The sequence below is a fragment of the Mus pahari genome, chromosome 2, assembly GCF_900095145.1.
Source record: "Mus pahari chromosome 2, PAHARI_EIJ_v1.1, whole genome shotgun sequence".
Lineage (NCBI taxonomy): Eukaryota > Metazoa > Chordata > Mammalia > Rodentia > Muridae > Mus > Mus pahari.
The window spans coordinates 90,338,423-90,365,651 of NC_034591.1; the positions used below are offsets into that span (position 1 = coordinate 90,338,423).

The 27,229-nt window shown below is 45.8% G+C and overlaps 2 protein-coding genes across 3 annotated transcripts in view; one reads left to right on the forward strand and one right to left on the reverse strand.

Moving 5' to 3' along the window:
- Positions 1–13,531, forward strand: part of Ggcx (gamma-glutamyl carboxylase) — a 19,497-nt gene extending 5,966 nt beyond the window's left edge. Inside the window, exons 3-15 of one of the 2 annotated variants that reach the window (XM_021189927.1) lie at positions 642–800; positions 1,086–1,251; positions 5,139–5,217; positions 6,432–6,538; positions 9,024–9,187; positions 9,774–10,039; positions 10,180–10,311; positions 11,139–11,290; positions 11,696–11,865; positions 12,035–12,165; positions 12,370–12,517; positions 12,682–12,877; positions 13,250–13,531. In XM_021189927.1, coding sequence (XP_021045586.1) covers positions 642–800; positions 1,086–1,251; positions 5,139–5,217; positions 6,432–6,538; positions 9,024–9,187; positions 9,774–10,039; positions 10,180–10,311; positions 11,139–11,290; positions 11,696–11,865; positions 12,035–12,165; positions 12,370–12,517; positions 12,682–12,877; positions 13,250–13,442 — 2,063 coding nt within the window. In that variant the 3' untranslated portion in view covers positions 13,443–13,531. Of the gene's footprint in view, positions 1–641; positions 801–1,085; positions 1,252–1,801; positions 2,019–5,138; positions 5,218–6,431; positions 6,539–9,023; positions 9,188–9,773; positions 10,040–10,179; positions 10,312–11,138; positions 11,291–11,695; positions 11,866–12,034; positions 12,166–12,369; positions 12,518–12,681; positions 12,878–13,249 lie in introns of those variants that run through there. The other variant, XR_003843026.1, reaches the window with a different exon arrangement.
- Positions 13,532–15,866: 2,335 nt separating this feature from the next.
- Mat2a (methionine adenosyltransferase 2A) lies at positions 15,867–23,238 on the reverse strand. Its single transcript, XM_021188766.2, has 9 exons — positions 23,015–23,238; positions 20,510–20,587; positions 20,141–20,263; positions 19,539–19,651; positions 19,138–19,281; positions 18,740–18,958; positions 18,238–18,420; positions 18,009–18,142; positions 15,867–17,454 (listed from the first exon to the last, which is right to left on the reverse strand). The coding sequence occupies exons 1-9, from the start codon at positions 23,103–23,105 to the stop codon at positions 17,352–17,354; spliced, it is 1,188 nt and encodes a 395-aa protein (XP_021044425.1). The 5' UTR covers positions 23,106–23,238; the 3' UTR covers positions 15,867–17,351.
- Between the last annotated feature and the right edge of the window lie 3,991 nt (positions 23,239–27,229).

A 27,229-nucleotide genomic window follows, 5' to 3' on the forward strand; every position in this document is an offset into this window, starting at 1 on the left:
TCTATATCTATCTATCTATATCTATCTATCTATATCTATCTATCTATATCTATCTATATCTATCTATCTATATCTATCTATCTATATCTATCTATATCTATCTATCTATNTNTATCTATCTATATCTATCTATCTATCTATCAATCAAGCATCACTACAAGACACTACATCTTCGTGGATCTGCAGAGATCTGCTCCAAAGGGGTGTGCTACTATTTAGTGATCATTATATATGTTTAATAATAACAGAAAAAGCATATTAATAGCAGGAATCTTTCCTAAAATGAGTCCCTCACAGCCTTGCTTAATGAGGGCTCACCTGTCGCAGATTATATAATAATCCGAAGCAGGTCACTTTAGGATGATCACCCGCTAGTTATTAGCTTGTCCCATATGGCTCCTGACACACAGGGTCTGAGCATGATGTTACAGGGGCAGATCGGCTCATAGAGCTTTAGGATTTGTCACACCACACAACGAGCATAATGCTTAGCACAAAATAGGATCGGTACATATAGTAGGGACCGTTGTTGTGTAGCCCAGGCTAGTCTTAAACTTCAGGCTTGGAGCTGGGCATGCTTGAGCTGGTCTTGCTTCCACAGTGGATGCCTGACAGCTGTCTTCTCCTGCCTGCCTTTACAGCTTTCTTGATGCTGCTGGACATTCCCCAGGAACGGGGCCTTAGCTCCCTGGACCGAAAATACTTGGATGGGCTGGATGTATGCCGTTTCCCCTTGCTGGATGCCTTGCGCCCACTGCCACTTGACTGGATGTATCTTGTCTACACCATCATGTTTCTGGGTGAGGGGAACTGGGTGCTGGGGTCTGAACCAGGGCCTGTGAGACACTCACCAGCAGCATTCTGGTGAGCCAAGTCATTGGATGCCTGTGCCACGTCTGCTGCGATTCAGTTTCTTGCCATTCATCTGTGTGTCATATGAGTCGTCACGACCCCACAACTCTTCTCCCATGTAGTTCTCTGCCTGATTATAAAATGCCTGCTGACTTTTCTTAATTTCAGTCCCAGGGAAGCTGGGCCTGTGGTGGTGACACTTTGACCTGAACCCTGTCCTCACCAATCCCCAGGGGCACTGGGCATGATGCTGGGGCTGTGCTACCGGCTAAGCTGTGTGTTATTCCTGCTGCCGTACTGGTACGTGTTTCTACTGGACAAGACGTCGTGGAACAATCACTCCTATCTGTATGGTTTGTTGGCTTTTCAGTTGACATTCATGGATGCAAACCACTACTGGTATGTGCCTTGGGAAATAAATAGAGGGGGTGTGTGTCTGGGTCAGGATGTTTATAGAGAGATAGGGACCCAGTGAAGCCCTAGAAACCGTCCAGTGGGAACAGATTTAATTGGTGTTTTGGTTTTGAAGGGGGGAGGAGGAGGTGGGGTTTGTATTTCTGTGTCTCAGGCTGGTCTAGAACTCACTGTATAGTCTAGTTCTAGATGGCCTTGAACTTGCTATTTTCCTATTTTTCCTGAGTGCTGAATTTCAGGTGTGAGCCATCATGCTGGCTCAGTAGACATATTTTTAACCAAGTTTTGCAAAGTATAGTTATGAGGTCATACTTTTACTTGATTGGACTTGGGGCAGCCTGTTCTATCCTTCCATGTGGGTTCTGGGGGTCCAGCTCAGGTCAGTAGGCTTGATGGTGAGTGCCCTTGCCCACTCAGCTCTGTTGCTTGCCTGCCTTGGATGGATTTGGGAAGGGGAAGGGCCAGCAAGTTGGGTGATTGCAGGGCCATAGGAAAGTGTCCAGCCCACCCCTTCCCTGTTTTCCTATCTCTCCAGGTACCTTGGTGTATCCTCTCCTGTAAGCCTCTTAGAAGAAGCGAAGACTAAAGCCAGACATAGCAGTTTTCAGATACTGCAGGAGTGCAGTCTTTGCTTTCTGTGTGAGCCCAGAGAGGCAGAATTCTAGCCAAACATAGAAGTTGCTGTGAGGTGGAAATGATAGCAGAAACCAGAGGCCAGGGGCCAGCAGGGTGGCTCAGCAGTGCTGTCCCAGGTGAAAGTAACCCACTGCATCTCTGGCCTAGGTGACCATCTCTCAGGGGAGGTGGGGACAAGCCTTGGAGCCAGCGGGGTGGGCCCTGAGACCTTGAGACTTTTTTCCCCATCGTGAAGTGAGTTGAAGCTGTGGAAGCACAGTGAGCCAGACGGAGTTGGTTCCCACTGACACACGAGCACTTAAGTCTCTCCCATAAAGCTACGTGTGTGCACACCCGACTTCCTTCCTGCTGAGAATGGCCACTACCGCCAGGCTGTGACCCCAGTCCCCATCCCCTACCATCATCAAACTTGAAACCAATTCAGGATGTCTAACTTTGATCATAGCGAATTAAAAGGTTGCTTTAACAGCTATCTCACCTCCAAGTTCCATTTTTGTGACTTTCAGACACTTTTAAAAATTACCTATCATACACTCAGGGCTTTGTATTTACATTTTCCCCTCATTAAATGCTAATGAAGAGTCAGGTGTAGGTGCTCATTCCCAGCGCTTTGGGATGCTGAGGCAAGATGGTTGCTTCGAATTAGAGCCTGGCTTGGGATATAGATATAGATATAGGTATGAGAGACCTTGTCTCAAAACAAGCAAACACACATGCTCTCCCTAGAGCTGAGGAAGTAAGCCTTGGGGAAGTGTAGACTCTGCCTAGGTTTACACAGCAGGGAGGAGACAAATGGGACTTTGTTGCCCTTGACTTTTTCACAGCCTGCTTGGTTTCTACCTCAGAGGAAATCTGGTGTTAGTAGCCTGTCTTCTCTGTTCTCTCCCAGGATAAAATTTAAAACCAGGAGTCCTCTAGCACTGGATCCTGGCATCAATTTTATAAATGTTAGTTTATGCTCTGCATTATTTTGCTGGGGAATATTTTAAGGGTTTTTTTTTTTTTTTTTTTTTTGGTTTTTCGAGATAGGGTTTCTCTGTAGAGCCCTGGCTGTCCTGGAACTCTGTAGACCAGGCTGGCCTTGAACTCAGAAATCCTCCTGCCTCTGCCTCCTGAGTGCTGGAATTAAAGGCGTGTGCCGCCATGCCCGGCTGAATATTTTAAGTTTTTCCTTTTTTACCCCTATGGAGGTGGGGATCAAACTCAGGGTCTTAGGTATGCTAGGAGGTGCTCGGAGCCTCTGGGCTGCCTTCCCAGCCCCACCTCCCTTTCTTTTCTCTTTTCTTTTTCTTTCTTTTTTTCTTTTCTGTCACATACTGTATAGCTGAATGCGATGGTACATACCTGTATTCCCAGCATTGAGGAGGCAGACATGAGTATTATAGCTTGGGCTATATGTGTATGAATTTTCATGTGTGTGTTTTAATTTTATTTCATGTGTATGTGTATTTAGCTGACCTGTATATATATGTACCATGTGTGTGTCTGGTGCCCCATGTGTGTGTGTGCCTGGTGTCCGTGGGGGTCAGAATATGGTACCGGATTTCCTGGAACTGGAGTTACAGGCAGTTGTGAGCTGCCATGTGAGTGCTGGAAGTTGAACGCAGGCCCTGTAGAAGAGCAGCCAGTGCTTTTAACCATCTCCACGCAGTCGCCTGTTTGGAGATTTTATTATCTATTTACTTTTTTTTTCTTTTGAGACATAGTCTTACTACGTAATCCTAGAACTTGCTCAGTAGACCAGGCTCAGGTATCTGTTTGTCTCTGCCTACCTGAGTGCTGGGACTAAACCTGTGTGCACCATGCCCAGCCTATTTTTAGTTTTTAATTGAATGTATTATTATTGTGTAGGATTGGGAGCACATGATATAGGGGAACAAGGGTGTACATGCTGTGGTCCCTGTGTCGAGGTCAGAAGATAACCCACCTTTTTGTGGGCTTCAGGAATTGAACTGATTGCCTACTTGAGGCATTTCTCCCACCCAACCCTGTAGAGTTTCCAAATACTCCCTCAAGTGTTCCTTCTCGTCATTTCTAGTTTAACTTTGAACTCGATCTGATTCATTGGGACAAACTGAGGAGTGAGCCAGTAGGAAACACTCTGTGTGTTTTGAGTTCTCATTGCATGTAGATCATACTGGCTCCAAACTTTTGGCAGATCTCCGGCCACTGTCTCCCAAGTCCTGGGATTGTAGGCATGTGCCACTAGGCCCCGCTACACTGAAGTTTTGTTCTTATGACTCACAATAGGCAGTCTCTGACTTAATGGTTCAACTTGAGTGCCTTTTCACACAGTGGTGAGAGCATACCTGTTGTCTTAGTTAGGGGTTTACTGCTGTGAACAGATACCATGACCAAGGCAACTCTTCTAAGGGCAACATTTAATTGGGCTGGCTTACAGGGTCAGAGGTTCAGTTCATTATCATCAAGGCGGGAACATGGCGGCATCCAGGCAGGCATGGCATAGGGGATGCTGAGAGTTCAACATCTTGTTCTGAGGCAAACAGGAGAAGACTGGCTTCCAGGCAGCTAGGATGAGGGTCTTAAAGTCCATACCCACAGTGACACACCTACTCCAACAGGGCCACACCTTCTAAAAGTGCCACTCCCTGGGTGGAGCATATACAAACCATCACATCTGTACTCTTGACGTAGTATTCACTAAAATATTCAACCCTTTATTATAAAATAAGCCTTGTCCTGGATGGTTTTGCCCAACTGTAGGCTATTGCAGTTTTTTTCTGAGCACATTTAACATAGTGTATAAGCCGTTCTGTAGCATTTAGTAGTTTATGTATCTCAAATACATTTTTAAATTAAGGCTATTTTCAGTTTATAATGGGCTCACTGGGATAATACTTTATAAGCCACAGAACATCTATAGTACTTTTATGATCTTAGTAGTCACTGCTGTTACAGTGCACTCATATTCCAGGTATGGCAGCACACTCCTGTGATCCCAGCACTTGGGATACTGAGGCAGGAATGTCAGGAGGTCAAGACTAGTTTCAGCTACCTGGTGAGTTTGAGGCCAGTCTGTGATAATAAGAGACTCCCTTCGCAACATAATGTCCCAGGAAAATGTACTCATGTGTTTCAAGAGGGCCTCAGAGTAGCCCAGAGAATCGGGGCAGGCATGAGAGCTGTTTCTGAGATAGACAGGACTGGCCTAATAGTAGAGGGGATGTGGCTGGACTTAGGAAGCCTTTCTTGATGTTTACACCTCCTTCCTATAGGTCTGTGGATGGCTTGCTGAATGCCCGAAAGAAGAATGCTCACGTGCCCCTTTGGAACTACACAGTTTTGCGTGGCCAGGTATGGAATCGCGTGTGTGCGCGCATACACACACACACACACACACACACACACACACACACACATGAGGCTGCCCCATGAGCTCCCAGAGACTCCCCTGTCTCTGTCTCCCATCTCACTTTAGGAGCTGCAAGAACAGATGCAAAATCCTTTGCCTTACTTTATATGGGTCCTGGGGCTTAACCTTGGGCCCTCACACGTTTGTGGAGACGCTTTAGGCACTGTGCACCACCCAGCCAAGGTTCAGGATTTCAAGATGGGGGAGGGGCTCCCTGTGAGCTGTTCTGGTCAGCAGTGGTCAGAGGCCCTCTCCTCTGCCTCCCTACGCTCTTTCTTGCTTTGTGATTTTTTGTTTGTTTTGTTTTGATACAGGGTTTCTCTGTGTAGCTCTGGCTGACCTGAAACTCACTGTGTAGACCAGGCTGGTCTCAAACTCAAAGATTCGAGTGTTCTACCTCCTGAGTGCTGGGATCAAAGGCTTATACTGCCAACACCCAGCTATTCTTTCTTGTTTTTAAGAATTATTTATTTATATAGCCAGGCATGGCTATACACACTTTTAATCTCAGCACTTGAGAAATAGGCCAGCCAGGACTATACAGTGAGACCTAATCTAAAAAAAAAAACAACACTATTATTAGGGGTGTGGGTGCATGTGCTATGGTGTACACATGGAAATATGAGGATAACTTGGGGAGTTGGTTCTCCTCTTTCACTTGTTGAGGTGCTCTCTCTCTTGATGTTTCTGCCCTACTGCATACTCCAGGCTAGCTGACCCATAAAGTTCGCAGGTGATTCTCCCATCTCCCTGGAGGAGTGAGCACAGATATATAGTGAGTGCTGAATCCTTTTTACCAGGGATTGACTCAAGCTGTCAGCCCTGTGCAGCAAGCATGCTTACCCACCGAGCCATTTTGTTAGCCCTGGTTATTTCTTTATTCTTTTTGTTAGAAAGCTAGATGGACCCTTCTGTTTGGTTTTTTTTTTTTTTTTTTCCTAATTCCTCAATCTCTGAGTTCCCACTCCATCATGGAGTGAATAAGACCTTGTGTGTATTAGATTCGAATTTTAGAGCTTGTTGGATAAATGACTGAGCTGCCTAACGTGGGCACTGGGAATCAAGCCTGCTGTGCGTGCTTTGAATCCCGGAGCTTCCTGCAGAGCAGAGGTGCTCTTTGTTTGCTTAGACGGTCTTGCTTCCATCTTGTTTGCAGATCTTCATCGTGTATTTCATCGCGGGTGTGAAGAAGCTTGATGCTGACTGGGTTGGGGGCTACTCCATGGAGCACCTGTCCCGGCACTGGCTCTTCAGTCCCTTCAAGTGAGTGGGTCAGCACAGAGGCCTTTCGAGGGCACGGGTCCCGAGTGGGCGACCCATTCGTCAGGTCTGTGTGACACGTAGCTGACTTTTGCCTTATCTCCCCGTTCAGCCAGATACAGAGTGATGATACTGAACAATGGAGGCCTAACTGCGTCTTGGAGACTCTGTGCTCTAGATGGTCAAAAAGAGAAAAGAATCAGAATTAGGTGACTTAATGTCCACCTTTGCTTTCAATTGCTGTGATAAGACCACGACCAAAAACAACATGTGGAGGAAAGGGTTTATTTGGGCACACATTCAGCCCATCCCAGTCCTCTGCCATCATCCAGGGAAGCCAGGGCAGGAGGTCGGCAGGGCAGGAGCCTGGAGGCAGGAGCTGACGATGCAGAGACCATGGGGTGCTAGGGCTGCATGCTGCCTTGTTTCTCATGGCTTGCTCACTTTTCTGTTTTAAAAAGAAAAACTTAATTATATTTATGTGTATAACTGTTTTGCCTGCATGTGTGTCTGTGCACCACATGTGGACCTGGTGTTCATGGAGTCCAGAAGAGGGAGGGCATTAGATCCCCTGGGACTGGAGTTAGAGTTTTGAGCTACCAGGTGAGTGCTGGGACTCAAGCCTGGGTCCTCTGGAAGAGCAGCCAGTAATCTTAACTGATAACTCATTTCTCCAGCCATGATAGCTTGCTTTTGTATACCACCCAGGGCCGCCTGCCCAGAGGTGATACTGTGCATAGTTGACTGGGCCCTCCCACATCAATCTTTAGTCAAGAAAATACTCCCAAAGACTTTTCTGATAGGCAGAATGTTGGAGGCAATCCCTCAGTTAAGGTTTCCTCTTTTTGGATGACTTCAGCTTGTGCAAGTTGACAGTAGCAGCACATTTGGTCAGTGATCCAGTACCCAGCAGTACGTAGCAGTACCCAGTAGTACCCAGCACTACTTAGCACTACCGAGCAGTAACCAGCTGCACAGAGAAGCACCTGGCAGTAACCAGCAGCACCCAGCACACAGCAGCACAGAGCAGTTAGTTACCTTGGGTGGCAGTGGGAGCAGCTTGTGTCCTTGCCTTGTCAATACTTTTCCTTTTTAATTTATTTTTATTACATTTTGTCAGTACTGGGGATTGAGCCTAGGGTTTTATGCATATAAGGCAAGCACCCCAGCCCTGATCCAACTCTTTTTATTTTATTTATTAATTTTTTGTAGACAGGGACTCACTATGTAACTCTGGCTGGTCTGGACCTTACTATGTGGACCACGCTGGCCTTGAACTCAGAGCTCCTCTGCCTCTGCCTCTGCTAGCATTAAATGCACTATGACTGTAGGCTTCTTTATTAGTATTATTTATTTATTTATTTATTTATTTATTTATTTATTTATTTATTTATTTTATGTATATGAATACACTGTTGCTGTCTTCAGACACACCAGAAGAGGGCATTGGATCCCATTACAGATGGTTGTGAGCCACCATGTGGTTATTGGGAATTGACCTCGGGATCCTTGGAAGAGCAGTCAGTGCTCAAGCTCTGAGCTGTCTCCCAGCCGACTGTAGGAGCTCGACAGACAGTTTGGTGCCGCTCCTGCTTGACAGGCAGCCTCATCTGCGGTCTCTTCTTCCTTCCGAGTTGCCCTCACTTGCTCTTTCCCACTTCCTGTTTTCCACATTCTGAACTTTGACCTGTTACTCAGCCAGTCACTCGTTTTTTACATTTTCATTTTTCCATGTATCTACTTGTATGTGATTATAGGTACACTTGGCACACATGTGCCATGGCCTATGTGTGGAGGTCAGAGGACACAATGCAGGAGTTGCTTCTCTGCTCCCACCTTGTGGGTGCCAGGGATCAAACTCAGATCTCTAGGCTTAGTAACTAACCATGTTACCAGCCCAGTGCGGCCAGCTTTTAAAAATGAGCCTGTTCTTTATCTTCTGAGAAAAGGTACCATCTATCCCAGGCGAGCCTCCAGCTCCACGAGGATGACCTTGAACTTTCTGATCTCCTTTTTTCTGCCTCCCAAGTGTTAGGATTACAGGTGTGCACCGCCACACCCGGTTTTGTGAGATGCTGCGGAGTAGACCTGGGGCTTCTACTCCTGGGGCTTCGTGCATGTGAGGCAAGCCCCGTGGCCTCCGGTGAGCTGCACGCCCAGCCCAGGCTTGCCTTTCCACGCTTCCGCTTTAGGCTGTCCATGAAGCGCCAACTTCCTCCAGCATGCTTCCAGTCGAGTTTTATCCCAGGATATTGGGCCTTACTCCTCGTACAGGGGATCTTGGGGGAGAAAATGGACACCTGAAAATTGGAAGGGATTGGAAAGCTCCAGTGTAGAACATTCTTCTGGCTGCATCGGGGGCTTAGTTGTGCCCCGCTGCTGGGCAGGTCCTTCGTCAGGGACAGGTTGCTGAGGTACATGACGCTTGTGCTCTGGCTGCTGGCTGATCCAGCTGAGTGGCCCTGGCCTTCTGTCCCCATGTCTGCAGGCTGGTGTTGTCCGAGGAGCTGACAAGCCTGCTGGTAGTACATTGGTGTGGGCTTCTCCTTGACCTCTCGGCTGGCTTTCTGCTCTTCTTTGATGCCTCCAGACCCGTCGGCCTGTTCTTCGTGTCCTATTTTCACTGCATGAACTCGCAGCTCTTCAGCATCGGTCAGTGCCCCGCAGCGGAAGGGAGAGTGACTGCAGGGCTGTGGGGAGCAACTGCAGATGGTGATCCGCAGCTGGGAGGTGGTACTGGGTGAACCCAGTGTGGTCACTGCGAAGTGGGAAGAGGTAAAGATGAGCGGCTTGGGAGCTCCAGGGGCAGCATGCTGCACAGTGAGGGGCTGTGGGAAGAACAGCGAAGCACTTCGTTTAGGTGCAGGATGCAGCTCAGCTGATCCAGTGCTTCCCTCAAGTGCACAAAGCCCCGAGTTCCATCCCGAGCTCCACAGGAAACCAGCTGGGATGATCTTCGCCTCTAGTCCCAGCACTTGAGAAGTAGACTGAGAAGGATTAGGGTGGTCCTCAGCTACATAGTGAGTTCTAGGCCAACCTAGGCTACAGAGACTGTCTCAAGACAAAAAACCTCCATTAAAGTAAAATCCTTCAGAGGAGCTTCATAAGGGGTGATGGTAGGAGGAGTATGAGCACACTGACATGTCTTCTTTGGTAGGAGGAGTGTGAGCACACTGACATGTCTTCTTTGGTAGGAGGAGTGTGAGCACACTGACATGTCTTCTTCCTGCTTTCCTAGGGATGTTTCCCTATGTCATGCTGGCCAGCAGCCCTCTCTTCTGCTCAACTGAATGGCCTCGGAAGCTGGTAGCCCGATGCCCGGAAAGGCTGCAGGAGCTGCTGCCTGCCAAAGCCGCTCCTCAGCCTAGTGCATCCTGTGTGTATAAGAGGGCCCGGGGCAAAGCTGGCCAGAAGCCTGGGCTTCGCCACCAGCTGGGAGCCGTCTTCACCCTGCTCTACCTCCTGGAGCAGCTCTTCCTGCCCTATTCCCACTTCCTCACCCAGGTTTGTAGGGTTCGGACACCTGCACCAAGGCTGGGCTCAGGCTGTGGCTGACGTGGCAGGATTAGGGAAGGAAGGACTTGCTTCTGTAGTCTTTTTGGTGGAGAAGCATTAAGCTGTTCCTGTGTGCTCTGCCTTCCCAGGGTTACAACAACTGGACAAATGGGCTGTATGGCTATTCCTGGGACATGATGGTGCACTCCCGCTCCCACCAGCATGTAAAGATCACCTACCGTGACGGCCTCACCGGCGAGCTGGGCTACCTTAACCCTGGGGTGAGACTTCTGATGCTGCCAGTTCTTCAGAGCCCCCTGGGCTTTGAGATCGTATTTGGTCCTACACCATAAAGTAAAACAAATTGGGTCTCTCCATTTCCTCTAAAACCAGATGGAACCTTTCTTTTTTCTTTTTTTTTTTTTTTNGTAAAACAAATTGGGTCTCTCCATTTCCTCTAAAACCAGATGGAACCTTTCTTTTTTCTTTTTTTTTTTTTTTCTTTTCTTTTCTTTCTTTTTTTTTTTTTTGGTGCTGGACCCAGGGCCTAACACATGTTTAAGCACATACTTTTAACAGTGAGCTACATCCTCATTCCTGAGCTTTTTGAAGTTTTTTTTTTTTAAATTATTTGGTGTGTGTGTGTGTGTGTGTGTGTGTGTGTACACTTGAGAGACAGACAGACACATGTGGAAACAACTTTGTGGAGTTCTTTCTATAGCATTGTGAGTTCTGCTAATTTAACTCAAGTCAGGTTCTGTGGCAAGTGTTTTAACCCATTGAACCATCTTACCAGACCATATTTTAAATCAATAAGTCAGGGTATTTCTATATATCCTTGTTTCAGCCATCATGTCTGGTGCTGAACATTTTTATAAATATATATACTGTGGATAGAGATGAGATAGTTTGTCATTGTTTTGAATTAAGATTATGTTTTGGAAAGGTAAGTAAATATTTAGCAATGAAAAATTCACCACCGAAGACAACTTTCTTTTTTTCCCTCCTGGTGAAGTTAGGCAGCAGGCAGAAATGTTTATGTTATTGGCAGTGCATGTCTTGGAGGTTGACAGTGACAAAGTGGGACTAATGTGGGGGTTTGGGGCAGGTATTCACACAGAGCCGGCGATGGAAGGATCATGCAGACATGCTGAAGCAATATGCCACTTGCCTGAGCCTCCTGCTTCCCAAGTACAATGTCACTGAGCCCCAGATCTACTTTGATATTTGGGTCTCCATCAATGATCGCTTCCAGCAGAGGTGGGCAAGGGGAGCAGACACAGGGAAAGATGAAGCACTGTTCTTTTTGCCAAGATGAAAAGCTGAAGTCTCCCAGTTGTCTGCTTTTTACAAGGCTCTCTCTCAGTTTAGTGCATGTCGGGGTTGATCTGGTTGTGGTCCAGCAGGGGGCACCATCATCCAGGAGAAAATTGAACTGACTGTTCTTTCAGACACTGTTAACACAATGCCGTCTCGGGTGGCCACTAACTCTCATTCTTTCCCCTCCTCTCTGCCATGGACTGGCAATAACATGCTGACCGCAGGCATTTCTCCTATTGGGAACTCTTACTCCCTCTCCGTGGGTTCAGTGGTGAAAGGAGCAGAACCAGAAGTCTGGTGGGTGGGTGGCTGTTGCCTCCTCAGAACATGGCTTCCTTTTTTAAGGCTTTTTGACCCTCGTGTGGACATCGTGCAGGCTGTCTGGTCCCCCTTCCAGCGCACGCCTTGGGTGCAGCCACTCTTGATGGACTTATCTCCCTGGAGGACCAAGTTACAGGACATTAAGAGCAGCCTGGACAACCACACTGAGGTGGTCTTCATTGCAGATTTCCCCGGTATGGAGGAAAGCCAGGGGAGATTTTGCTGTCTTTCTCTGGTTTCCTTGACCATAGAGACATTGCATATGATGGGATAGGGAGGGGACTCTGGAGGGGATGGTGGTGAAGGTGTGTTATCTGTGCTGGTGAGGTGGGGTGGGATGGTGAACTCTCTTGCTCCTGGCAGGGCTTCACTTGGAGAATTTTGTGAGTGAAGACTTGGGCAACACTAGCATCCAGCTGCTTCAGGGAGAAGTCACCGTGGAATTGGTGGCAGAACAGAAAAATCAGACTCTTCAAGAAGGAGAGAAAATGCAGGTATTTTCTGGGGTTAGCAGTGATAGAGGGGCTGGGGATTTAGTGCCATAAAATAAGAACGTTAGAAATTTAGGTGATGCTGTGATTCCAGAGGCCGTTATCAGATTCCCAAGGCACAGAAAGAGAGCACCAGTAGGATTAGGGTGGGGCAGCAATAGCCTACCTAGGGACTTTAGAGTGGAACGTCCTTTATTCCCTCACCAGTTGCCTGCTGGAGAGTACCATAAAGTCTATACTGTATCATCTAGTCCTTCCTGCTACATGTACGTCTATGTCAACACTACAGAGGTCGCCCTGGAGCAGGACCTGGCATATCTGCAAGAATTAAAGGAGAAGGTGGAAAATGGAAGTGGTAAGTGCATAAAGGCTTGGACAGAGACAGTACCTGGTTTTAGAAGTCAGGGTTATAGGATCGAAGCATTAAAGAGAGTACGAGAAGCCTCTAGTTGGTGGAAATGGGATTTCTAAATGAGAATGGGCCTTCTCATTGGATCCTTTTTGGTGTCTTCTGGACAGAAACAGGGCCTCTGCCTCCAGAACTTCAGCCTCTTTTAGAAGGGGAAGTAAAAGGGGGCCCTGAGCCAACACCTCTGGTCCAAACCTTTCTCAGACGACAAAGGAAGCTCCAAGAAATTGAACGCAGGCGAAATAGCCCTTTCCATGAGCGATTTCTCCGCTTCGTGCTGCGAAAGCTGTATGTCTTTCGACGCAGGTAAGTTTCAGTCACAGAAGCATGTCATTGCCATCAGGTGCTCACAAGTTTGGTTACTCTCCCCTAGCGTAACAAATCCTAGGGATCGTTCCCCTCTTCACCCCCTTCTGCCTGTTTATCTTTAGCCTTTCCGTTCCCCTCTTCACCCCCTTCTGCCTGTTTATCTTTAGCCTTTCCATGGCTATTCCTGTTTTACCCTAGAATCTTGTCAAGCTTCAGAGTAGGGTCTGCTTGCATTTGAGATGTGGAAGGGTCATTTCAGGTAGTTTGTGTCCACAGGTGAAGGGGTCTAAGACCAAATGTTTCCCGAGGGCTTTGGTTGAAGTTACATAGAAACATAAATTTGAACTGAGTGTTTACCTTTCTTTTCAGCTTCCTGATGACTCGAATTTCACTCCGAAACCTGCTATTAGGCCGCCCTTCCCTAGAGCAACTAGCCCAAGAGGTGACATATGCAAACTTGCGACCATTTGAACCAGTTGATGAGTCAAGTGCTTCAAACACAGATTCTTCACATCCTAATCCTTCAGAGCCAGATTCTGAGCATGTTCACTCTGAGTTCTGAGGGACGTCCAGATGCTCTGTGCAGATGTGGGGGCAGCCTGTTATAGGCTTATTGTCTACGGAAAGGACATTTTTTTGGAGAAAAAAAAATGGGATAGACTTTCACAGTACAGCCCAGGCTGGCCTCAAACTCATGGTGGTCCCTCTGCTTCAGCCTGTTTTGTAATTACATATATATTACCAAACCTAGTTGCTTTTCCCTTTACATTTTCCCATTATAAGTTCTTTAAAATTATAGCTTACAGGATCCAAGGCAACAGAGAAGAATTTGAATCCCAGGATTGAGGGCTTTTAGTTTTTATAGACAGTATTTCTCCATGTAGACCAGACTGGCCTTGCTCTCAGATTTACCAGCCTCTGCCTCCTGAGTGCTGAAATTAAAGGCATGGGACATCACTACCTGGCTTATTAATAGTCATTTTTTTCTTAAGTTGACTTGCTCTTTAGGAAAAGGAATTACACCACAATGAATGTAGCTGAACCCATGTGCTTGCTGTGTGCTTGGTACCATTTGAAGCAGTGTACCTGAATTAACATACTTAGTACTTTAAGAAGCATTGACCTTTACCTTTGAAAAAAGGAAAAGTAAAATTTACCCAAAAGCATCTAGGAGTTGCCAACTTGATATCTGTTAGATTTAAGGTCCTGTATCCTGCTGCTTGTAATTTTCAGACCCACCAACACTAAAGCTGAAGAAATATAGCTTACAACTTGTGTTAATGCCAAGTGACTAGGGTGACCAGGTACTAACAAATGCACAAGGTAGATTTTAATTTATAATTTATTCCTATTTGTAGCCAAGTTTCTCAGCACCTTTGGCATCAGAATTGCACTACTAATTAGGGAAGCCAGATGGCTTACTTTTGTATAAATCAGCTTAGTGAATGGTAACTCTCTAAGCCATGGCTGAGTCATAAGCCTTGAGGTTTTGTTTTCTTCTAACCCCATCACATCTTTCTTCTATTCATCCTATTTTTATCTCTACTATCCCTCTATTCCTTCACCCTTTATTTTGAAATCTAGTTAGGAATAGACCAGGGTAGGGTCACCACTTTCTTTTTTTTGAGACAGGGTTTTTCTGTGTAGCCTTGGCTGTCCTGGAACTCACTCTGTAGACCAGGCTGGCCTTTAACAAGTTTGCATTCCTTTTCATGATCTTTCCTTAACAGTATGAAATACAGCCTGGCATTGTGTCCTTAAATGGTCAGCCTTGAGTAGCTAGGAAGTTTATTCAGGAGGGGGGGGGGTGTCCTTTTCAAACTTTTGCAGTGCTTATGAACCCAAGGTTCATGCAAAGTATGTAGTTTGTGCAGAGATGCACCTTCCATGTTGATTTATTGAGCCCCCCATCCACCCAATGTTGGGGTGAATTAAGTGGAGATGAACTCAATAGTTAAGCTGCTTGGGACTAGAGATGGGGGTTCAGTTGGTAAGATAGTCTTCCCATGCATTAAGTCCTATTGTTTGATTTTCAGTACCAAATAAATGGGGCTCTGGTATACATCTATAGTCTCAGGAGAGGCTTCAGTTTAGGGGCAGTGCAGGAGAAGCAAGACCCTATTTAGTGCTCCACCTATTTCCAGTGCACTTTCTGCTTGTCCATATCTCCTATTCTCCCTGGCCTAGTTAAGTGTCCATGCACCTAGTCTCAGGAAGGACCTCAAGATTTTGAGGGCTCCTAGGCTAGCTTTCAAGATCTCACAAGCACATCTATGTGGTAGAGCACTTTTTGAGATGGTCTCACCCCAGGCCACCCCCGAATATAAATTATGTAGCTGAGGATTTTGAACTCCCAATTGACCCGTACTTGCCAGTGGGCAATTTGTCATTTTTGTCTTGAGCAAACAAGCCTCTAAAAACTTAAGAACTCGCTTTTTTTTTTTTTTTTTTTTTGGTTTTTCGAGACAGGGTTTCCTTACTTTGTAGACCAGGCTGGCCTCGAAAATCTTAATAAACCAAGTCTCTTACATGGCTGGCTGGACAGTGGTGGCACATGCCTTTAATCCCAGCACTTGGGAAGCAGAGGCCAGCCTGGTCTGCAGAGTGAGTTCCAGGACTACAGAGAAACTGTCTTGAAAACGCAACCCTCACATGGTTTTTGTGCTCAAAGCAAAATGCCTACCTAGCATATAGACTAAATTCCTGCCATCACAGAAGCCCCTTCACCCTTGTTCTGCTTGCTTCTGCGATCCAGAATTGCCAAAACCTTCTGACAGTGTTGATTCCCAGGACCTCATGCAGCAAGTGTGAATGAAATTCTTGCATGTTGTCCTGACTTCTATAAACCATGGTGCATGCACAGTATGAGCCAGGCTCTCTAAATCGCTAAGCTTTTAGCCATGATTTTATCTTAGTCCTGGTTGAAAACTTTTATTGCTGGCAGAAACTCAGAAAGCAACAATGGACAAGCAATAGACACAGTTTGGGTAGAACCTAGCATTTTATTTAGATCTTCATTAAACTGTTGGAATTGAGAACCAGACATACGTAATAAACCTCCAAAAAATAGATCCTGAAAGGCACTTTCTTGCTTAGGGCAAGCAGTCATGGAATAAGCATGTAAACAAGCTGGCTTCTCTGTACCACACCAGCCAAGTCAGCTTTCTCCATGGCCAGCTGCACCAGCTCTGCCCTCCCTTCTGTTAACACCAGCCAGACCCCCTGTAGGTCTAACCCAAGGTTTTTCTGTAGGACACCTTGGCCTACCTGGGAATGCTGGAAACATGTTAAAGGAATTCATGGTGTTGAGGAAAAAAAAAAAAAATCTTTTAAAAGCTGCCATCTGAGGTGATGGCTTCTCTGTACTTACGCCATACCCCAGAATACAATAAATAAGCAATTAGAAAATGTTCAAGTATGAAGGGATTTCCTCCTCCCCGCCAAAAGCACTGCTCTCTGAAGGAAGCTGGTTTCTCTGTAGCTACACCAGCTGTTCAGAAAGCTCATTGGACCTGGTTTTGAAAATAAAACAAAGTTAAAACCCTGGGAGGAGCTATTGTGCAGTGTGGAGTACTCTTTCTTATAAAGAAAAAAAAGTTACCTGGTACCAAAGTGTGCAACCTACAGACCCTCAGGTACTGCCCTGTGACTTCTCTGTATATCACAAGGGTGCCAAGTGCCTGTTTTTCTAGACTAAAAGTTGGTGAGGTTTGGCTAGTGCTGAAACCATGCATAGGGTTGGTTTACTAAATAAAACCTTATTACGTACGTCCTCCAAAGACAGCTGAAAAGTGGAGAGATTTTGATTTGGTGCTGTTTGAGGTGGCAATTAATAGCATAAGCACCAGGGAGATGGTTTAATTGTAACTGCCTTTTTTTTTTTTTAAGTCAGGCTAGAGCTCCAACTGAAACTTTCGTTTCATGCAAGATTGATTGGATAGGAACACTCCCTGACAAAGAACTACATAATTAAAAATGAGTTACAGGGAGGATAAGGGGCTTCACATTCAATAAATAGAGCTCAAGACATTACAAATTCATGCTGACAGGGCTGTGGCATTGCCAGAGTCTATAGTCAAACTACAAGTACTTTACGTGCACATTACAAGGACATTTTCAGCATCTGGTAGGAAAGTAATTGCAATTAGGACTTTGGAGGATTAGGTGATAGGGCACAAAGGTTTGATTTCAAAGCATTATTCACTACAGTGTTTGTTTCTAGGCAGTTACATGGGTCACCTATGCTCACTATATCCATAATAATGGTGAACAAAACACCTAGGGACAGAATAGCAAGCCCAACTTACAGTCCCCCACAAAAGCTAAAATTCATGTCATTGATTAGAGTGACTGCAACTGATCAGGAGCTGAAAGAGGACAGAAAAATTTAGGAAGAAGGCCCTTTCCCTCAGAGCTTGAAGGCTTCTCTGTAACCTACGCCAACAAGTCTGGGGAAAAAAGGCTAACACTTTCAATATTTAAGCTTTTTGGGCACTTCCCATGGGAAGCTGTCCCTACCAAAGTGGCCATAGGCTGCAGTCCTCTGATAAATTGGCTTCTTCAGATCCAGATCCCTGGAATATACAAGTCCATAACTTAATATGTAGCATTAAATTAAAACAAAGCAAAACAATCAGCAAGACTCATTTCAAGAGTTCTGGCAAATGAGTTCAGTTCTCCCTGGGGTTTGCTAGGAAAAAAGTTCATGGCGAAAGTATTTGTTACTTCCCTTGTGTTACTTGCAGTCTTTATTAATAGTAACTACGGTTCTTGTTTTCCAGCTCTGGCTTGACAAATGAAAACTTATCATTCTCAGGAATTCCAATTGAATACTTACCAAGGTCCAATCACTGACCACTATGGTTATTTTCTTTGTAACTTTGAGCATCCCACTTTAGCTTATTCTTAATGTAGCACCCTTAGTTAAGATAAGCACAAAGCTCAGAATCAAAGATGGAGAACTTTCACAGAACACTAACTAGGTCCCTCCGGACAACTTAAAATATTGGCAAGTTCTAGGAATTAAAATTTGTTTCCCCTCACGATAAATCTACATCTATCTCCTCAGATTTTAGTATATTATGTCCCACCCCTATTTCTCACTAGCAATAGGTTTTACCATCTTTACCTGACAATGACCCCAGGGCGAAGATCAAAATTCTTCTTTACAATTTCTAATAGCTCTCTCTCACTCTTCTGAGAAGTGCCATAATGGAAAATGGAGATCGACAATGGATGAGAAACTCCAATAGCATAAGAGACCTAAAAGTCAGAAATACATTGTTATAAAATAGTGAAGTATTTGAAATATTTTACTAAGTAAGTACCGTTTTCCCATATAAATGTTCATTACATACCTGAACAAGAACCCTCCTGCACAGACCTCCTTTAACAAGGGATTTTGCCACCCAACGTGCAGCATAAGCAGCTGAACGGTCCACTTTGGTATAATCCTTTCCTGAAAAGGCCCCTCCTCCATGAGCTCCCCAACCGCCATAAGTATCCACAATGATTTTTCGGCCAGTCAAGCCAGCATCACCCTGGAATTATAGGATTTAAGTCATGTTAACTTTTTCCCCCTGAGACAGAGTCGTCTGTGTAATATATAATAGCCCTGGCTGTCCAAGAACTCAGAGATCCACCTGTTTCTCCCTGCCTCCTAAGTACTGGGATTTAAGGTCTACTTTCACTCTTGGCGATGTAATTTTTCTAGTGATTCTTGATTAGGCTGTTAGGAACCATTCTAGATTCATCTATAGTCAGAAGTAGATCACACCCATAATCCTAGCACTTGGGAGGCTGAGGCAGGACAACAAGCTGCACACTGTCATAACATTAAACCAAAACAGTTCATATTACCTGAGGCCCACCAATAACAAATCTGCCACTGGGCTGTAGGTGGTAAATTGTATCCTCATCAAGGTATTTTGCAGGTACAACAGCTTTGATCACTTTTTCCTTCAGAGCATCCCTCATCTCATCAAGACAAACTTCTTCATCATGCTGAACAGATATAACAATCGTGTGGACTCTGATGGGAAGCACAGCACCCCGATCTTGCATATACTGCACAGTCACCTTGAATGCAAAACAGATGGGAACACTTGTCTAGTCAAACAGCTTTATAGTGGGTTCTCTATCGTAAGTTTAAATATAGCAGAAAAGACAAGGACTAGACTATTCTCCCTAGTCAGCTATAATTAACTTGGGAATTTTAATGTTATTTGAGACAAATGTAGGTTTAAGATCATACTTACTTGCGTTTTAGAATCTGGGCGTAACCAAGGCAATGTACCATTGCGGCGTAGTTCAGCCAGTTTGGCATTTAGCTTGTGTGCTAAGACAATGGTTAAAGGCATACACTCTTCAGTTTCATCAGTGGCATAACCAAACATCAAACCCTAAAAATACGGAGAAGTGGTCAATACAAGCTTCAAAATTTAATATTTAAAAAGATCCTAGCCAGGCGGTGGTGGCGCACGCCTTTAATCCCAGCACTCGGGAGGCAGAGGCAGAGGCAGGTGGATTTCTGAGTTTGAGGCCAGCCTGGTCTACAAAGTGAGTTCCAGGACAGCNAGGGCTATACAGAGAAACTCTGTCTCGAAAAACNAAAAAAAAAAAAAAAAAAAAAAAAAACCCTAATAAACCATCGAAATACCTGGTCTCCTGCACCAATGTCTTCCTCATTCCGGTCAAGATGAACACCTTGGGCAATATCTGGTGACTGTTGTTCCAAGGCAACCAACACATTACAAGTCTTGTAGTCAAACCCTATAAACAACAAGGTGTTCCAATAACCTTCATTTTAACTCCAAAATGTTAGTAGTGCTGTGCGGCTCGAAATCTGGACATGCCAAAGTAAAGTGGTCAAGCACTTCTTTAAAAGACCATATTCATATAATTCATTTTACTGCCCCCTCTATGGTTTGAAATAAGGTCTCTAACTTGGCTAGCTTCAAACTATAACTAAGCAGCCAACTCCTGCTTTGACACCCAGAAGCTGAGCTTACAGGCGTGCCCTCATGTCTGGCCACACTACTGATGAGAATCTGTTAATCTGTAGGATGGGAGACTGCTTCTACACTAAGTGTCACATTTTAGAGGACAGAGTAGGCAGAATCAGAAAGACGAGAGGATATGGTATAACTATGCAAGCAGAATCAAAGATTACTAGGAACATTCTAGAAGTTTCTCCCACTAGCATCAAATTCTGTATCTGTGAAAATGAGTTCACAGGGAAAAGAAACCTTTAAAACATACCTTTGGAAGAGTCATCATATCCAATGTGTTTTATGGCTTCACGAACCACTTTCTGGTAATCAATGGCAGCTCTGGATGTAATTTCCCCAGCAAGAAGGATCATTCCAGTTTTAGCAACAGTTTCTAATAAAACAAAGTTTTATACTTAAAATATTAATGGGGAGGGGGGGGTTGCTGAGGAACTCAATCATGTTATATAAGCTGTATCCCTGGGCTTCATTTTCTGTTTTTGGGATAAGGTCTTACTCACATAGGCATTTAACTTGCTACCAGCCTCACCCTCCCAAGTAGCTGGTATTATTACCTATACCACAAAGCTTTGCTTCAAACGCCTTTTTTGCCATTCATAAACAAGTGCTCTGTACATACCACAAGCCACTTTAGCATCAGGATCTTGTTGAAGGTGTGCATCAAGGACAGCATCACTGATTTGGTCACAAATCTTATCTGGAAAATAAAAAAAATTCCTAGTTCAATTTAACAATTACTACTAATCCTATCTCATCATGTAACTAGCAGTTTATGTGCAACCTGAGGACCAAATATAGCTATGAATTTGTAGATGACAAATCTTATCTTGATGTAAAATTATAGCAGTATCTGTAAGGTAGGAGGGAGAGGGAGGATAGAGTCTTTTGTTTTTCAAGACATGTTTCTCTGTGCAGCTCTGGAGGGCCTAGAACTCGCTCTGCAAACTAGGTTGGCCTTGAACTCGAGATCCACCTGCCTCTACCTTCTGAGTGCTGGGATTAAAGGTATAGACCACCACCATTTACTTGGCTTTTTCTTTTGACTTGAGACTGGGTTTCAGGAGCTGGGCAGTGGTAGTGCATGCCTTTAATCCCAGCACTTGAGAGGCAAAGGCAGGTGGATTTCTGAGTTGGGTCAGCCTGGTCTACAGAGTGAGTTCCAGGACAGCCAGGGCTACACAGAGAAACCCTGTCTAGAAAAACAAGGGAGTTTGGGTTTCAACATACCTAATCTGAGCTCATACTCATGATGGCAATCTTTGTCTCAGTCTCCAGAATGCTATGACAGCATATGTGCCACCATTCTAGACTTGAACTTTTTTCTTTTTTTTTTTTTTTTTTTGGTTTTTCGAGAAATAACCTCAGTGTCTTTTAGAGACAACTGTTCTATTTTTTCCCCATTTGAAATTTGTTACAAACCCACCAAAGAGCCAACTGTCAGGCCACTAACTTCTTAAAACAGTCCATTTCCCCTATTATTAGACATTAGGGAAATAGTTTTTTTTTTTTTAAATCAGGAAAATAAATTTAACAGAAAAAACACCAGCAAACGAAAAATGATCCAGTATTCTTTTTTTTTCTTTTTGAGACAGGGTTTCTCTCTGTAGCCCTGGCTATCCTGGAACTAACTCGTAGACCAGGCTGGCCTCAAACTCAGAAATCCCCCTGCCTCTGCCTCCCAAGTGCTGGGATTAAAGGCGTGTGCCACCAGCGCCCGACTCCAGGAAACTTTAAAGGGTGTTCTAAACCATATTCAATTTCTCCTTGATTTATCAATTTAGAAAACGACCGTATCCTGGTCTGGAATGTTTGTGGTATTGAGACAGGATCTTACACTGGCCCAGGCTGACAAACTAAACTCCTCCCATACTTTAAACGCTGGGATTGTAGTAGTTAGTGTATTGCAGCCACAGAACCTTAAGATCGAATCTATTAACTGTACATACAAAGGAGTGATTCAATAGATACAGAGATACTCCTTTCCTTGAGGGGAGTGTGGGAGGAACCACAGTCACACTTGTCTTTCAACCATCACTCATCAAGATCCTCATAAACCAAGTAGTAATATTGCTTTGGACCCCAATAACAGAAACAGCTCAAACTGAGTATTAGTACTTATTAGATCGTTATATTCAGTCTGAGACCCAAAGTCCATATAATAAATTCATTGTAACCGACCTCATCATGGCGGTTCAGTGGACAAAGCCTTAAGGAAACATGAAAATAAATCCTCCTTTAGTCGTAGGAAAAGACCAAAGGGAAGACTTTAAAAGGAAACCTAGAGCCGGGCGTGGTGGCGCACGCCTTTAATCCCAGCACTCGGGAGGCAGAGGCAGGCGGATTTCTGAGTTCGAGGCCAGCCTGGTCTACAGAGTGAGTTCCAGGACAGCCAGGACTACACAGAGAAACCCTGTCTCAAAAAAACCAAAAAAAAAAAAAAAAAAAAAAAAAAAGGAAACCTAACGCGATGGGATTATGAATTTAATTCATGCACTTCATCCTTTTCAAGCACACTCTAAATAAGGGATGCCTTCTCCAACTCGCGCTATATTTAGTCAGCGGCTGTCTGTCACCTTGAAGGCTTAAGGGCATGTTCATCCATGCTCTTAACCGTTTTTCAGGGGCCGGAAGTCAGGGATAACAGAGATGGGACCTTCGGAGACACCAGTCCCCACTTCCAAACACAGGGGTCCGGTGGGTAGAGGCCACCAGCTCCGCTTCGCCCCAATTCCAAATGCGGCGAACACGTGGTAGCCGCTGCAATGCGGGGTGCGCGCTCCCGGCGGCCGGACGCGAGCACGCGGGGCGGGGTCGCCCACTTGAGGTTTTTCCAGGCGACGGGACTCAAAGAGGAGGAAACAGGGCCCTCCCCGAGCCGATCTCAAAACTGCCTCGAGCCCCCGCCCTTCTCGATTTCTGGAACCTTCCGCATGCCGGGGCGCGCCGCCGGATGAGGAGCGAGCGGAGAAAGGGGGAGGGGAGCCGGGCCGCACATTGCAAACCCGCGGCGCCACGAGGGGAGCGCGCGCGGCCGCTGCCGTGCTCACCGCCGGAGACGGCCTCGACCCCCGGCCCAGCACTATTGCCCTCCGCCCTTCCCTCCTCCGGGTCCCCGTCGGCTCACCTGGGTGACCTTCCCCTACGGACTCGGAAGTGAAGAGGAACGTCCCCTCCTCGATGAACGCCTCGTGGAAGCCGTTGAGCTGCCCGTTCATGGCGGCGGCGGAGAGAGAAGGCGACTCTTTAGGAGACGGAGCGGCGGCGAGGCGGAGGGCTGCGGAGGACGCAGAGGGAGGATCGCTTCAGCTCTCGGCAGGCTGGAGACCCGGAGCGAACGAAGCGGCGGACGAAGCGGCCCAGTATTTATAGAGCAGCGGCCGCGCGCGCCGGGCTCGGGCCCCGCCCCTCGGCGTCGCGCGCCAATGCGCCGCGGGCGGGCGGGCGGGCGGATGGGGGTTAGCAGGGAGGTCCGCCGAGCGGAGCTCGGGCTGGACCATTGTACCGGCGGGGGGGAGCGGGCACAGCTAACCCGGCCTCCTGCCAGTAGTTAGTCATCTTGATGGCGTGGGTTAAATGGAGATGTGAGTAAGTGAGTAGACTTGGGTTTTACGCCCCTCCCCACGTTGATTGCTGGAGAAGGACGATTTGGATTTGAGGGACGGTCTCCCCTGTACGAGGGCATGGTACATCCCTCCCGACCGTTGCCCACTGAGGTCTGCCGGCGCGCGCGCCCCCCAGCGGCGGCCGCGGGGGTGGCGGCCGTTTTGAGCCGTGCCTCTCGCCGAGGGTCTTTCCTGCCACCCCCGCCCCCGGCTCCCTCCATTCGCCACCTCGTGCACCCGCGCCCGGTGGCCCTCTGCCACGTGAAGGTGGCCATGTTGGCTGGCCAGCGGAGGCTAATATGCACTGCCCTTATGCATCCTACGCGGTTCCCTCTGAGGAACGAGAGATTGCGAGGGGCTCTAGCCCTACTGTTAGACATGCCTCGAGTAACTGCTCTGGGGAAAATGGCTCTAAAGCCAACTAGCAGAAATGCTGTATTGTTTTTCTAAACAATTGCCACTTGCCGGCCTCCCCTCCCCCCCTCGCCGGGCCTCGTGGACCCCCGGAGTGTGAGGCCGTGAGGCCGTGCTAGATCCTTTTCTGTCCTAAATCTGACTTTGCATGGCTTGGGCTTCCATGCTTCCCTAGGAAGAAATGGATGTTTCAATCTGTTCGAGAGAATATGAATGTTTCTTTCGTGTAGGGGAGGGCGCTATTCAAGCCTTCAAATGTGCTTCAGATGAGCTTGACAAGGTCAAATGACACTTTCTCTTTTAAACCTTTGTAGTTGTCTCAGTTTTGCCCATGAAGTGAATTAACATACAGGAAAAAGGGAAATAAAACTCCATACAGACAAAGAGTGGAGTCCGGAGCTAATTGCATGCAGAGACCCACTATAAGGCCAGTGTCACACAACTGTTGGGTCCAGTCTTAGGGCAGGCCTGGAGGCTGGTAGCTTTTGAGAACCAGCTTTTGTCAAGAACATCGGGTTTTATGATGTTAGGGAACAGCCTGCTCCTAGCATAAGATGCACTTGACTCTGTGAAACTGAATGACAACCTCTGGCTGCCGGCTGCCATGCCTCAGAAAATTAGGTACACTATGAAAAGCAAGAGGCGTTTCCCTCTAGGGTGTGTGCCAGTGCAAAGGTGGGAGTTTGAGAAAGGCACTGTGGGAAACAAAGGAAGCTCTTAGGCTGTGCTAGGAGCCTCAACAAAGAAGGGACACAGGCTCGTCTCCATATCGGAAACCACATCCTTGCAGGCAGCCCGACCATATTTTGTTCTTGTTCGTTGGGTTTATTTTTAAAACTAGCCCTTCATGAGAAAATAGTCAAGACTTTCATAATTTTTACTTGTTTTAGGGGCTAGAGAGATGGCTCAGCCATTAGGAGTAAATGAGTAATAAAATTGCCAGACAGACCAAAATGCCTGTGTAGACTGGTCAGTGCATTACCTTCCAGCAGAAAAATCTATATGGAAGCCAGAATATAATTAAAAGGTTATTTTATTAATACAGAGGGAGGCGGTTAAATTCAGTGATCAGTTCATTAAATTCTGATACCCTTTGCTCTCAGCTCCACAGCTGGTTCATCCTGCCAAGAGGATTGAACTCAGTTATACATCATTACCTCTCTCTTGCTCATAGGGTAATATAGGGGCTGCAATTCGTGGCTTTGGGTCATGCTTCCGCTGTTAACTAACAGAATAAGCAGCCTCCGCACCTCTGTCTTCAGCCTGTAAGTTGGGAAAATAGTAGGAAAAATTTCCAAGAAATCTTTTGCACGGTGTCTAACATATAAGAGAAACCACTAAAGTAGTGAATTATCGTTTTACAGGTGTCCATTTGCTGTTGGGACAAAGGCTAAAATTCTCTACTTCTGCTATGTCTGCTTCTTGAGACCAGGTCTCACTCTGTAGCCTCGGTTGATCTGGAACTCACTGTGTAGCCCAAACTGGCCTTGAATTCATGAAAAGCCTCTATTGTTTCAGCCTCTAGAGAGCTAAAGATTTCAGGAGTATTCCACCATACCTGGCTAGTCTCTCATGCTCTCATTAAAGGCTAGAATATTCTGTTACTACTACTACAACTACTTCACACCGTATCTCAGAGAACAGTCCCCTCCACCTTCTACTCTAGATCTCTTTGACTAATGGTTCAAGTCATTAATTGATCCACATCAAAACAAGGACACATTTTCACTGATTTATATTATTCACATTGTCCTTTCCTTCTGTAAATATTTAGGATACCAACTGTAAGGCTGGCAGGAATCAATATGGTGACAGGCCTGGTTCTCTTCCTACTCCAGACTCTTTAAGAATGATGGCTCCTGGCACACACTATCCTTTTCTCTGCAGCTCAGCTACCACTTCCTAAATGAAGCCTTTACCGCCAGAGGTTTTCTCAGGGTTCAATTATTTTCTCTCCTGCTCCTAAGTGCTCTTTGCAATAACAGGTTTGAAGATTAGTTGATGGATGTCTCCAATTCCCGGTTTGGTTCATAAGGCCCATGATAATAAGCTGGTCTGCTTTCCTGCAGCTTTACTCTCATTGCACAGAAGATGCCGAAGAGTGCCCAAGAGGGAGAAAAGAAAGAAAGAAACAGAAGGGAAAGTAAGTGGACATTATGAAGGAGTCAAGAAAAAAGTAGGGAAATGAACCTTGGGGATCCAACAAGACCAATGAAAAGAGGTCCTGCGTGGGCTTTGTGGCAAGCTTCTTAATTAATAAAATTGAGAGCTTTTTACTAACAGAGAGGCACATGGCCATCCTGTTCTGGAAGGAGGATGAGATTTCTGATTTCATGATTATGCCCTGAGGGTAAAATAAACCAGAAGTTATTGATTTAAGCCATATTTAGCATTAATGAGATGTATTGGATTTGAATTGTTATAAGGCACATAAGGAACAATCGAATCACTTGACTGAAGGCTCCAGATTTCCGAACCCAGAGAAGCTTAGTGTAGCTGTGAGATCTATGAATGCTGAAAAAGCTGGTCTGCATTACACAGTCAGCACATAGAACAACACCAGGTCTTATGAGCCTCTTTTTTTTTTTTTTTAAGGTCTTATGAGTCTTATTGGAAGTTCTAGGAGAGAGTTCTGGCAAGTGAGAGAAGAGATATGCATGGCAAATGTATGCCATTGAGCTGGCACTGTGGCACAGGCCTGTCCCAGCACTCTATGGCTGAACCTGAAAGATTGGTTCAGGTTCAAGACTAACCACTGTCAGAGAACAAGATTCTGTCTGTATTAGGGCTCTATAGCTAAAAGAACTGAAAGGATGAATATATACATATATATTATGAATTATATATTATATAATATGCCATGTAATATATGAATGGAATTTGTTAGAGTGGCTTACATGCTATTCTAACCATGGCTGAATGCTGACAGTCCAAGAATCCAATAGCTGTTTGGCCCACAAGGCTGAATGTCTCAGCTGGTCTTCAATATGTGTGAGAATCTCAGAGAAGTAGGCTCTACTCAGTGAAGGGATGAACTAGCCAGCAAGATTGAGGGCAAACTGGCAAAAGCAAGAGCTTCCTTTTTCCATATCCCTTATATAGGCTGCCACCAGAAGCTGTGGCCCAGATTTAAGCTTGGTCTTCCCAACTCAATTGACCAAGAAAAATCCCTCATAGCTATACCTAGCAGCTTGGGTTTTAATTCCAGATGTAGTCAAATTGACAACCAAGAATAGCACCACATTCATTGTCTCAAGAAAAACAAATCTGATCATGGGGCACATACCTGTAATCCCAGCCCTTAAGAAGGAGGCAGAGGCAGG